This window comes from Anopheles stephensi, chromosome 2 (genome assembly GCF_013141755.1).
Source record: "Anopheles stephensi strain Indian chromosome 2, UCI_ANSTEP_V1.0, whole genome shotgun sequence".
NCBI lineage: Eukaryota > Metazoa > Arthropoda > Insecta > Diptera > Culicidae > Anopheles > Anopheles stephensi.
The window spans coordinates 4402389-4416184 of NC_050202.1; the positions used below are offsets into that span (position 1 = coordinate 4402389).

At 41.3% G+C, this 13796-nt stretch overlaps 1 protein-coding gene across 13 annotated transcripts in view; it reads left to right on the forward strand.

Annotated features, from left to right (window-relative positions):
* The window catches only part of LOC118508138 (whirlin), an 86393-nt gene that overhangs the window by 66027 nt on the left and 6570 nt on the right, over positions 1–13796 (forward strand). For 3 of the 13 annotated variants that reach the window (XM_036047654.1, XM_036047664.1, XM_036047665.1), the window contains exons 13-19: positions 6399–6499; positions 6868–7123; positions 8344–8412; positions 8596–8601; positions 9334–9414; positions 13343–13534; positions 13605–13697. In XM_036047654.1, coding sequence (XP_035903547.1) covers positions 6399–6499; positions 6868–7123; positions 8344–8412; positions 8596–8601; positions 9334–9414; positions 13343–13534; positions 13605–13697 — 798 coding nt within the window. Of the gene's footprint in view, positions 1–6398; positions 6500–6867; positions 7124–8343; positions 8413–8595; positions 8602–9333; positions 9415–11241; positions 11788–13342; positions 13535–13604; positions 13698–13796 lie in introns of those variants that run through there. The other 10 variants (XM_036047652.1, XM_036047653.1, XM_036047655.1 and 7 more) reach the window with 9 other exon arrangements.

Consider the following 13796-nt stretch of genomic DNA (forward strand, 5'->3'; position numbering starts at 1 on the left):
CAGTGCGTGAGGGTGAAACGAGACGGACTCTCTGGATTGCTGCTCTTGCCGCACTGGTTCATCGCAACTGCTGTTGTCTGCAGCTCCCGTTCTGTCGTTCACCAGGGATCTATCTATCTCTCGCTTTAACGCTCGCATACGCTCTCCGCCGTGTCCATAGCAACCGTCAGAAGGTGAAAACGGCGAGGAAAAACGGCTTCTTCTTGTGGGCATCAATCCTGTCCGGTGAAGTGAGACCGACGGTGTGCGAGGGAAACAGGGGACGATAAGGATAGCCAAACCGTCCCAGGGCCCAGGGCACACGGTACGTCTTTGGCCAGAAGGTCAGCGGGAAAATTGATTTTTCTCCATTCGAAACCGAAAGTGAGTGCGTCTGGGAAGAGTGCAATTTTGCCACCGATACCCCGTCGTCTCTTCTTTGCCGTTGGGCTAATGGTGAACGCGTCTTCTGCTTCTGCTGCTACCCTTTCGCACGCCATCGCTAATCACCTACCGCAAAGTCACAGTCAAGGTTCTGTTTCTGTTTTGCCTCGCGATTGGCAAGTGGCAACTTTCTCGGGTACATCGGTGGCCGGTGGTTTATCCGGTTCGATTTCGTAACCGGGTTCGAACATGGCTAGAACAATAAGAATGTCTTTAGCGGTTGAACTTGAAATGTTAATGCATTTTTAAGTTAAATTTTTGGTGCAATGTTTAATGACTGATAATTATATGATATTACGGAGATTCAAATGAAGCTTATACTTACGGGGAATACTATTTTTCATTCATTTAGTTTTGAATTAAAAATATCCAAACTTAAAAAACTCATCAAACAGCCTTCATTTAATTGACTTGTATTAATCTTGTCATGTTATGGATGTTCAACACCCGGAAACTCAATCAAAAACCGGAACTAGGTCTTTTTTGTGGGCTTTTCCGGGCCTTTATTGTTTCTCAATTTAAATTATCTTTGAACATGTCTTTTGTGATTTTTATCTCCGTTTCATAGATCCGTTTTATAGTGCCGTGACCAGGATTGTCGTCTGTCTATCGATATGAGAACAAATAGAACTTTAAATTAATACTTTGTGCCGTTACCGGGATATTCATTTATTGATTCTCTAGCATGTTATAATTCAAATGATTGTGGTGGTGCCGTGACCAGGATACTCCTGAACACTGAATAGACATACTTAATTTAGCTATTTGTCTTTCGTAAACTCATATGCAATTGGAATGTTTACGAACTCCTTAAGCATGTTCACTTCCAGTATCATAAGCACAATGAGGTGTAATTATTAACCATAAACAATTTCTCATTTCTTTTCCCCGTCTCGACCACGGTCAAACACACAGAGCAAATGATGCACCCAAAAATCGCCAAATCATAGCCAGCCGACAGAGTCAGCCGGGGTCAGGGTTTTGTTGTTTTCATCCAGCCTGTCCACCCAGCAAATAGTGCCTGCGGCTACCACTTTAATTGCTTTTAAAATGCACTTTAACGACACGGCCCACCACGCGCTACGACGCCCGGATTGTGTGCGGTTGGATGGCGAGCCCGGGTGTGGCGCAACGCTGCCGGACGGTGGACGGCAGACAAATTGATGAAAATAAATATATTTTGTCAGCGTGTAAAAACACAACATTGGGGCAGGGTTCGGTGTGGTGGGAATGTAAAAATGGCCACCATGATCGGATGCAGCAGCAAGGACCACTTTATGCGAGTGGTTGATGCTTGCCCTTTTTTTTCGATTCTCATCAAATTTCCACACGATCGGGAACGAGATGTATTATTTACACTCATAATTTCACCCTTAGTGGGTGAAGTGGCTCACGGGAAGTACGTGGTGGTCAGTTTCAACCCCCGCTGTAATCAAGCCCGATTAAACAACGCAGATAGCGCGGCACTGGGCTGTGCGTGCGTGTGTGAAAGCACACCAAAAATGTGGGGAAAAACAAAGTAAAAGAAATGGGAAATAAAAGTAAACAACTTTCACACACACACGCACATACCCATATCACTATCGCCATCGGAAAATGGAGAGAAAAATGTATGGAACGAACGAAAAAAGAACCGGGCGCTTATGTTTCCGTATGCGTATGTGTGTGGAAATTTTCGACCAAAAATGGTTTTGGACATGTTCTTAGTACGCTCCCGGGTCAGATACGTTGCCACAGCTTCCGGACAGCCCCGGGACAGTACTCCCTCGGGGCTTTTTATTTTCTTCGCACATTGTAGCGCACAACACTAGCTGTGAAAGGGAAAAACTACGTACGGCGAGGGAGAAAAGATAATGTAGAGAAAAAAACGGGAAATCTTCCGTCCGCAAAGCAATCGGTAAAGTTGCTGGGGAGGTAGTCATCGCCGATGGAACCAAACGATGCGTAAGAAAATGTAGTTTTTCCTTCCCCCATTGTTTAGATTCATACGAAAAAGTAACATTTCTAGGGAAAAATAGCCAAACATTCTATGCGGTGGCTTAAAGATAGTAAGTTATTATTACTTTACTCGAAACTAGCTATTCAAGGCCAATTTATATCCTTCGTCATCTCAAACTGTACCAAAATAGACACACAAAAAACGATAAACTGATAGGAAAACATTTTCAGTGAAATTATATTAATCAGTTAACAACTCAATTGAATTCTTATGGATCGATATTACCAAATATTCTAAGGAATTGCTTCAGAGTACAGTTTTAGTAGCACTGTTTTATTCTTTCTTTCACTTAGCTTTTGTTAAACTTGTCTTTCAAAATTGATCTTCAAAATATTTCAAAAAATCCCACATAAATACATTAAGACGACATAAAATCGTTGAGCAGTAGAAACGACAAAATAAAAAATCAGGAAAAAGTCAAAAAGCCTCTCAACACACTCGCAAAAACCAAATCCAGAACGGTTCTCACTCCCTCCACGCAATTCTTAGCTCCCCTATTTTTATGATGGAGTCTCCATTCTATTTATCGAGTGCCACCGGCGCCATTTGCTATTTTGTTGGAGCGACTGCAAGCCGAAAAAAAAGCTCCCCCACATGGTGGCTCCCTATCGTGCCCGGCCCGCCATTACCGACCGAAGCGAGCACACAGACAAACACAGTCAGGAAAAGGAAAGGAAATGGCGCTCGATTGGGAGGAGGAATAAATAAGCGAGGGAAAACAATAAAGAAAAGCCACATGGAAAAACTGAAACTGAAGAAAAAAAAGGAAAATAAAAACACTCACACACACACACACGCCGTACATTGTCTACCGGCTTGAGTGAGGCTTCGCTTGGCTGCTGCTTCACGGGGACATCTGTATGTGCGCGTACACTACACTCGCCAAGGCCGGGCTTTGATGGGTTTTCCGATCCGACGTGTGGGGAGAGGGTGAACGAAAAGACCGACCGAAGGGAACAGGAACAGGAGGAACACATCAGACACACAAAAAACCCAAACCCTCGGTGTCGAACGTACGAGTCCACATTTATTTATGGCTCGCGCATTATCCCTTGATTCGTTCTACGCGTACGCACGAGTGTCCGTGTGTGTGTGTGCGTATTCGTGTAATGAAGAGGGTCGTCGAGGCAGTTCTTTTTTTACTTTTACAGAGTATATAGCGAGCGGGATTGAACAGGCGGGCACCCTTATTTTGATCGAAACCTTCGTTGCCTGGAAACGGAGAAGCGTTTTTTTTCCCTGCCAACCTTTATTTACCTCACTCAGGGGCTCGAAACGGAGCGCACGCATTGGTTGGTTGCGTAAGCGTAAACATAAAAAAATCTCAACGCAACAAAACACATCCCCTCCAGAAGAGATTACGGCTAGCGGTAGACAGAACTACGAAAAAAAAAACACTCCGAAGTTCTCTCTACGCGGATTGGAGAAAGTTCGACGCGTTCTATTGGAAGTTGGTTGGCTTTTTTGTTGGTCCGTTTCCCCTCCATTTGAGTGGTTGCTGGGAAAAAATAGGTGGTTTTCTCATTTTTTACGCAACCGTAACTGTGTGTGAGTGGATCTTGGAAAGGGGTGCGCTGGATGTTTATATAAAATGGCGGCGCTTGTAATTCGTTCCCTTGAACATCGGGAGTTTCACTTTCATTGGACATCGCTCGTTCGAGTAGTGACATTTAAAAATTTATCGGAAGATTTATTGATCAAATTCTTTGATTAAAGTTGAAAGTATAAAAATCTGGCTATTTTCTACTTGTAGTTGAATTATGAAGAGCGGAGTCCATGTTTGACATACATTGGTGAAAAGGGCTATTTCCTCAACTACATATTTGGCAATAAGAAGCAAAGAGAAGTTTTATTGAAAATATGCTGTCTTTTTGATAAAATAGAGTGTATTAGGAAATTTAAAATTTGTTTAAATACTCAATTCTCATTTTAAAATCTCTCCAATACAATCTTTGGCTACTTTTTTGAAAATATTTTGACATATTGAGTTAGAGACATTTTAGACAAAACTTGTGTGAAGGGCCCTATTCCAAAGTTCTATTCTAATCCTCTAAACAACTTTTCGGATTTAACCATTCCTTCAATATGAATATGAGTATTAAAAACTACCAAAAAGGCCTCACACACTCATCCAAAGGCTGCTGATAATGTGCATCAATAACCAAACATGCGAAGGCGTTCCTGGTCGTGGCCATAAATTACGCTTGCCCGTCGGTGCAGCGCATCGACTTTATTTGCTGAGCGATTATTTATGGAAGGATTAGCTGTAATCTCGCAACTGCAGCGGCGATTGTTGCACCGCAGCATGTCAGTGCTGTGGCGCCACCAGAAGGCCAATCATGTTGGCCGGGGCCCTGGTACAAGTCGTCGGTCGGCCGCAAACACACACAGAAACCCAACAACCAGCCCCTTCCGGATGCACACACAGGCTCGAACATGTTGTACAAGCGTTGTGTGCGCTCTCTCTCTCGAGCCCATCACTTATCAGTCGGAGTGGTGACGATGCACCGTATGCCCGAACACCCGGACGATCGCTTATCAAGCGAAACAACAACAAAGCCAGCAAATGGCGTCCGATGTCGGGGAAAAAAACAATGTTTAACAGAATCCTACATTTTGAGGCTGTTTGTCCGTCCGTTCGTGTGCGTGTGTGTCAAACTCGATGGGCGAGGCTGATGACTCCATCGACGGGGGTTGATTTTTTGATAATGTTTTCTTGATAGTGAGGCCTGCATCCCCCGGTACACGATGATTGATTTTCTAATGCGCATTGTTTCAGCGTTTGGGTATTTGGATTTCAGCTATTTGAATTAAGCTCAAGTGGAGTTGGGTATTGACTCATGGAAAGCAGTTGTTTGTCTTAAGCTTAAATCATTTCACATTACTCATATAAAGACATTGATTATTTGAGGTTGAGAGGTAACAATAGTTGAATTTAATTTTGAAGCTTCCTGTAACACATAAGGGTATATTTTTGAAAGTTAATCTTTTTATTGTTGTTGATTTATTAGATTTATTTGTATTTTTAAAATTTTCCCAGGTTTTCCGACTTGTATTGTTTTAATAAAATTATCATCGAGCCTCTGAGATCAAGCGTACCGAGTGAAATATTTCAATGAAAAGTTTTCGCTACTCGCCGCTAGGTATCGCTAGCTGTTTGTTCGTACTTGGATGAAGTGATCACAACCAGGATTTTTGCATCCGTTTTAGAAGGGCTAACTTGTAGTGAAACACGCAAAACACATTCACTATCAGAGATCAGAAATGTATTCCAAAATGAGGAAAACTCCCCTATAATCCTCCGACACCCTAGCGCTTTTCACAGAAACACTTTTCACTCTCGACACGTTTGCTCGCTGTAGCCGCTACTAGGTAGCGATTAGTGGTGGCAGGCAGCCCGTAGAGTCTGACCCAGCCATTTTGTTACCATATACACTGTCACCTAGCCTTGCTGCCTGATTTTTTAATTCTATTTCTCGAACCTTTTTCTTCAATATACTGTAGTTAGTTGAGCTGTTTACTACTTGCCCGCCATTTGCATTTACCACTAGCCTGTTTTTACCAACAACAACAAAATAGCTGCAACGTTTCATTTTGACTTAGTTTCTCTTCTAATCAGATATCAGTCACCTCAGCTCCATATATAGACCGTCACAAACGAAAACACCCTCTCGCTCTCTCTCTCTCTCTCTCGCTCGCTCGCTCTCTTTAGTACACAAACACAGATAGTTGAAACACATTGTCGAAAAGCGCCTGTTTTGTAGCCTTGTATACGTAGTTGTGCTCTCAATCTTTGCCTACCTTTAATACCGCGCATCATTCCGCCCCCGCGGAGGATGTGCTAGTAGCGATAATAATTTAAAAAAAAAACCGCAAAAACCAAAATTCACCACTCCAAACCGCAACCGTCCAGCAAGCCATTGCCAAACTGCTCAGTGAAAGATTGCCCCGTTCCATTGATCACCCACTTTTCCAGGTGTCTGAAACGGATCTGGAAGTAATAGAAGCGACCGGTCGCAGTCCCGCAGAAGATTCTGGCCTCGGATTGGCATCGACCATGCCGGACATTCGCAATCGGTACGCGAAGCGTGTGACTTGGGCATCGAAGTGGACTCCTCTAGTACTAAAATCTATTCTCTTTTCTTTTCTCTCTTTTTCCCCCCTTTACCTTTATGGCTTTGTTTTTGCGTGACTGGGGTTTATATTGTGCGATCGATGATGTGTGTTTGTGTGTGCGCGACTTGATGTGTGTGTTCGTAATTTTGCTTTTGTTTTTACCCATTTCCTTACCCTACTTTTACAAAATCATTTTATCAAAACCACGGCCTGCAACTGCAAAATGGGGAAATGTCCGTCCCTTTTTGTTTGGGAATCGGGGGTCATGGGGTCACATGGGGGGGGGGGGGGATGCGGAATGATTTGCGGACACCTTTTGCAACACACAGCCCGCCAGCACCGCTACCGTATCGGCCTATGTCGGCAGGACCAATCCTACACCATCACGCCTCGTCCCGTCACTTGAACGCATCGTTGGCCGATATTCCGCATAATCCGCTCACGGTCACACCCAACCGTCTGAACTTTGCGGGCGGCCCGTCAACGGCGGCCCTCGGCGTCGGCGGCATCGGTGGCTTGCATCACCTGAACCGCCACAAAATATCCTCCTCCTCGAGCGACGTCGTTAAACAGTTGAAGAATAAGGTGATTGAGTTTGATTTTTTTCATTCCATTATTTTCTTGCCTCCATTCGTTTGTGTTATTCGTTTCCTGGTTTTGTTTCGTTGCCGTTTCTCATCTCGTTTTGTGAGCACTCAAAGTTTAGGAAGGTAGGATTGATTAGCTTAATTTCTTGTGTTTGGTTTTCTCCTTATCGGGAACGAGTTTTATCTGTTATTTCTTTAAGCACTCATTTTCTTACTTGTTTACTGCATTTACTTACACATCACCGTGTTGAATTTTTCACCTTTCTTATTCACCAGTATTTTTGTTTCGGTTTTCGCTTCAATCAACTCAAACTGTTTGGCTGTTTTATATGAACTTCACAACAAAAATTCAAAGTTTCCGCAAAATTTCAGTCCACCGTGTGCAGTTTAGAGTGTTCTTAAACGCAAACCTTCTAAGCTCAATCTTTTCTACAAACTTTCAAACTTCCATTACGCCATTTCTCTTCTCACACACTCCATACCAATATAGTGCTGTTGTTTTCCATTTGGTAATCATGTCGGTCTGTTGCTCCCCTCTTGTTCCTAACTCACCCAATGACAGATGTGCTACATATTAATATCCATCTAAGTTTACCTAACCTTATCAGTAATAACTAGTTTATAGACAAAAAATATATAAAAGAAAGAATTCAACCTTACCATAGTGTAGCGACTAAGCGTGTCTGTAGAAAATTGTTTACCAAACAAAAACATAACAAAAAACTTACAGCAAACACTAAACTCAACATGAAACAACCAACACAACAAGCTCCCACATTCATTCTCGCCGTCGCCATCTTGTGTTTTGCGTCATGCGTCCGGTCGTAGAACGGGCAGCGGATGAAATTACGTGTCGTTGTGAATCATTGTTACTCTAGCGTGTTTTGACCATATCGACGACACCCTCCCTCGAAAACTTACACCTTCTTATCTTGAACCCGAAAACCGATATCTTCCCTCTCTCTCTCTCACACACACACAAATCAATCTTCACATCACGTTGTTGGTTGTATTGTTTTTAAATCTTTCTTAGTTTATCATGCGCTTCTCTGTCGGGACGGTGTCTCGCAGTACGATTCTGCCACCAAAGACTGTACCTAACCTCAATGTTGCTCATCTTGTGTACGTGTTTTTCTTTTCCCCCTTTTTTCCCCCGTTTTTTTGTGTCTTTCGACTGTGTGTGCTCGTGGTTGATAACGTGCGCTTGCCGGCGAACAGGACTACAATGATCCTACACGACCCAGGAGAGGAAGCGAGACTCAGCTATCTAGGGCAGATTACGACTCGGTAAGTAGGGTCTAAACACAACAGTCTACAACTTGAAAACACATATCACACCATACAAGCAACACTATCCACATGAATATAATCAATACATGAGCATCGGTTTAAGACATGCAGATATACTGAGTATACCCAAGAAGCATATTAATACTAATATTCTATTTTCCCCCAAATGCTCCTCCAAAGGATCAGGTAAGTTGTCTCTCTGCTTTAGTTTGAGTGTGCGTGTGTGTGCTCTTTCCTATCATTTGTTGTGTATTGGTGCCATCTTCTCTCATTGACAAGTGTTGTTTATACGAATAATCCGTAAGCAGTCTGTCAACCATTTCCTCGCAATCGCAATCAATTCTAGTGAGTTCGTTCTTAGTAGATCGATATACTCTTTAGCTCGTTTTTTTTCCAAATTTAATACCTTTACCTTATTAGGCTTATATTTCAACATGTTATCCTTACGTACAGTACGTCTAATGTTAAGCGTTACAGCAAGCATTATAGGCTTGTTTTGTAAGAATCTGATGCTATTACAGTTACAGGTAGTACGTTCCAAAATTTTAAACCATAGTTCCAGCAGTCTAGCTCGCAGCCGTCGATAGTGAACATATTCATCACGGACAATTCCTTTCCCAATATTATTTGGCTACAAACGAATAGCACGAAACCAGTTCCCAGTAGACATTTATTTTTTTGGAAGCAGGTTTTTTTGTTCTTTCTTCCCAACTCCTAAAACTACTACTCAAACAATCCTACCGGATGGAAGCGATCATGTCACAAAACTGTCACTTGGGTCCGAACCCAACTAGGCGCGGAAGCTCGGGTTTATAGCAGGGGGGTTTCGTTACTGCCAAACTGCACTTGCGCGCCACCATACTCCGCTGTGGTTTACGGTTTGCTTTGATTTTAATGAATTCGCCCGCCAACTTACAGGGAAGCTACTTAGATGGAATACGATCACATTTAGGTGGTTTAACGCAACGAGTCAAATCTTGGTACTGGGGAAGACCTCTCGTAAGTGCAACCTCTAACAATACTTTAACTCTTCTAAATCCTTTTACCGGTTTTTGTTTCCTTTTCGTTTTTCTTTTGAGTTTCCTCTCATCGAGCTGGTTGTGTTTCTCTACCTGTTTTGTTCCTAACTCTCTCTCTCTCTCTCTTCAAATTCACCAATTCGTGCCATTTTTGATCATGATGTTTACTTTGATGATTTGTCGATTTAGATGCTTTTTTTTTTACTCTTCGTATGAGAGTTTCATTTATTTGTTTTTTACTCTTATTGTAAACTTTCATTTTTCTCTTTTGTTTTCTATTCTTTTTTAAACATTTTAAATGTTTTTATTAAAATACCTACTCGTTTCTTATGTTTTAGTTGACATTTAGTTTCTTAAATTTATTTTCTTCCCTTTAATTCAATTTCTTCTTTATGATCGAAATCGAACTGGCACTTATCTTGCAAGACTTCATATTTGCAAAACCACACCACATAAAATCTGAAACATTTTTTCCATATTCTTTGTATTGTCTGTGTATTTTAATCTTGCGTTTCATTTGCGCCTTAAATGGTTGCATTTATTTAGATGCACCTTCCTTAAAAACAGTATTACCAACAAAAAAAAAGCACGAATTGTGTCCATTTTTATAAGTATGTATGGCAATTTTCTATGTTTTTAAACAGGTCTGCATATCGTTTGTGTCACTTTCATGTTTTTCTGTATAATTTTCATAGTTTTAAATAATATCTCTAAAATTTTAAAATCGAAACTACGTTTTTTGAGTGTGATTGTTTTATCTCGTATCATCTCTTAATTTCTGATCAGTTTTCTCTTCTTTTACACAATATTTCATTCATCATTATCTTTTCGCTGTAGGAATGAAATGGGCTCTTTTTACTAAATCAATTTCAATGTGTAGTTAGAATAGAACGTAGATTTCGTTTACTTCTCTTTTTTAACTCGCACACTGCATGAGTTTCGTAACTTTCTTCCGTTTTTTTTTTTTTTTAATTCTCGGCAGTAGAATTTGGCAGCGCAGTACTTGTACTTAACCTTGCTCTCTCTCTCTCACACCAACAACACGAGTCGCGAGACCTATTCAAAACCAATGAGCATTAACGATATTTATACAAATGGACACTTTCAATGGACCAAATCGTGAAACTAACACCCGCTCAGGATTTGTTTTATTACCACCCACCACCCTTCTGTTCGTTTACCCACCGAATTCGGACACTTTTTTCCCCCAAATATGGCCGTCCTCACTAACGCTGAAACTTCTCAACACCATTTTGTACCAGAACACCAAGTGTTTTGTTGTGCACTAACCATTTTTGCAAGCATGGGGCACCTTTCTTATAGTATCAAGGATTGAAACGAAACAAAAAACCCCCCGAGCAGGTGCCAAGCAGCGAATTACTGCGAAGCATTGCATTACAAACTGCTGAATAGTGTATATTGTGTACAAAACAAAAATTATAAGCTAACCCCTCATGCATAGCACAATCAAACTCACTGTAAAAGTGAGCAGTAAAATGTAAAAGAAACCAGCAACAAAGTAAAACATAAAAGTAGAAGTCAAAAACTGAAAGAAACAGAACAACACCAAAGAAATAGTAAAGTTGATAAAGCGCCTTAACAGAAAATGCACATGTATGGCCTATCATTGAATAGCAGTTTTTAAGTAGTTTGCTTCTGTTTTGTTATCTTCTGTTGCTTTTATGTTATTTCGTTATTTGCTTTCAATTATTTTGTTTTAAATTGTTTGTTTTCGTAATAGTATTTGTTTTCTTTTCTCCTTTCTTTTCATGTTCTGCTCTCTGCTTACGTTACTGTCCGTGGCCAGTTAGCTGTTCACTGTTTGTTTGTTGGTTCCCTTACTTTGTTCATTTATTCGTTTCCATTGCTTTTAGTTTGCCTCGCTACTGCTAACAGTTTACGAGAGCAGTTTCAGTATTATTTACTTATTTTATACAATTTATGTAATTTATTTCTAAAACAACTATACGAAAAAGAGTATTGCAAATAGAAACGCCACCGCTTTGTTTTTGCGTTTGGCAGTCGTACCCTTAAAAACTTGTTTTCATTTTTGTGCAATTCTTTTCTTCTTTTTTCCAACCTTTTCTTCTTCTTCTTTCTCTTGAACCAAACTTCGCATTCGCGTCGCAAATAACGACAAACAAAAAAAAACGATCGAAAAAAAAAACCAAAACTCGCCCCCGGCCTCGGGTTTACAATTTACACACCACCACCACCACCACCCAATACACCAACACGACGGCTCTAGGAACTGTCGATAAAGTTGTCTAGAAGTTTTGATTTGAATGATGAGGACGGAACGGCAGGAACAGGAACACTGTTAGGAACCGACCCGGGTGTCAGACGACATCAGGTAAATTGAATCTATGTGCTGTGCTGTACCTGTGATTTCCGTGTAACTGTGTAACCTCCCCCACAAACCGTGTGTCTTCGTTCGGTTCGTTCGCTCGGCCAAGCTGCTACAGTTAGCAGTTTGGCTAGCTGGGAGAAGCTATTTTCACTCACTTTACCGTACGGCGTGGCGTAAACGTTGTTCGTTGCTAGCTGAGCTAAGCGTTAGCCTAACAGTAATGTTCGCACAGTGTTGTTCGTTTTGTTTTTGTTACCGTTTCTCATTGAAAAAAAAAGTTGCTAAAGTGTAAGTGAGATACTTCCCTGAACGCTGCTCGAGTGGTTTTGTGTTTTGGTTTCAGAGCGCCTGAAGGTATGCAATCTCCAGGTTTTTGTGGGATTCAGAGATTTTGGATTCAACTGTCCGAAAGTTGACTATATATTTTTTAAATTTAACAAATTGCATACCTTTAGGCGCTAGCGAGCCGTCATAGGAAGCATTTCACTGAGCACCTCCATTTAAGTGTAATTCAGTGCGTTTTCTAGACAAGGAAAAATATTATTGCAAATCGTTCATGTTTCAAGTCTTCTGTGTGTGGCTGTATGTCAATATGTGTGTTTTTTTGGCAGTTCTGCTAGGTTGTGAAATGTATTTGCTCGATCGCTAATTAATTCGCAGCTAAGAAGCGATCGACAGCGAACGCGCTACAACAACACCCACAAAAAAACCGGCAACAAACACACGCAATACTGATAAAACTTCCCAGAGCTACACTAAACATACATACAAACACACACACGTACACGGTCAGTGACAGACACCAACACTGTAACCAGATATCACGGCTTGCAGTAGTAGTAACCGTAGTAGCTTTACCAGAGTTAAGTGTACCGGTAGTTTGATACGAACGCTTCATATCATTGGACCGTAGAAGTAATAAATATGTCATTATAATCAAAAAATACGTAAAAGACAGTATAAGAAAAGCCTCATCGGTATACTAAAAAATCACAGAAGAATTCGTTAAATACACCTTGCAGCTTTTAGATCTACCATCCTCAGTATAGTAGTGCGTAATAGTAGCATCGAGTAGCTAACACCGATAATAACTCCATTAAACAGCTTCATACAATTTAAAAAAATGTGTATACTCTAGTGATTAAATTTAGTACTTAAAAGCATATTCCTATCACAATTCTATCTGTTTATTTAATATAAGTATTTAGAGCACGATACACAACCACGTACCGGTATGGAGTTCCTTTGTTTATAGTTTCGTTTTACAAACATCCCACGTATCTGTAACAGTTTTAAAATTCTTTATCGTATATCTGCAACAACAAAAATACCACAAAATGTGATTACTCTCTGATAAGCAGGAAGGCTTTCCGTTACATGGCTTATCCGTTTCGATGCAATTATGGCACAAATCAATGTGTTCTGTCTGCTGTCCGGGACGAATGCTTTATTTTCTAACGAAACTATCTTCGCTTTTCCTTCGACTTCCCACTCCCCTCTATTCCGCTCCTTTCTTGCATCCTTTGCCATCTGAAACCACTCCCCGCCCAACGCACAGTCAATGCAACGGCTGCCTTTGGACCAGAACGGATCGTCGCTGGAACAGAATCAAGATCAACCACCACATATAGTACCTGATCATAGAGGAAATCTTCATATAACCGTTAAAAAATCGAAACCAATCCTCGGCATCGCCATCGAGGGCGGTGCGAACACGAAGCATCCGCTGCCACGCATCATCAACATCCACGTAAGTGACCGCGCTAAAGGGTGAGAGAAGTGCTCGATGAACTTAAATGTGTCATTTTGGCGGCTTGCAGGAACACGGAGCAGCGTACGATGCCGGTGGACTGGAGGTGGGCCAGCTGATACTGGAGGTCGACGGGAATAAGGTGGAGGGAATGCACCATCAGGTAGGTTCGACGACTATTCAGACAGGAGCTAGACACAAAATTACAGTGCTTGAGTTGTTTTTAGTATGATACAAAACGCCTGAAAGTAGGCAATATCAT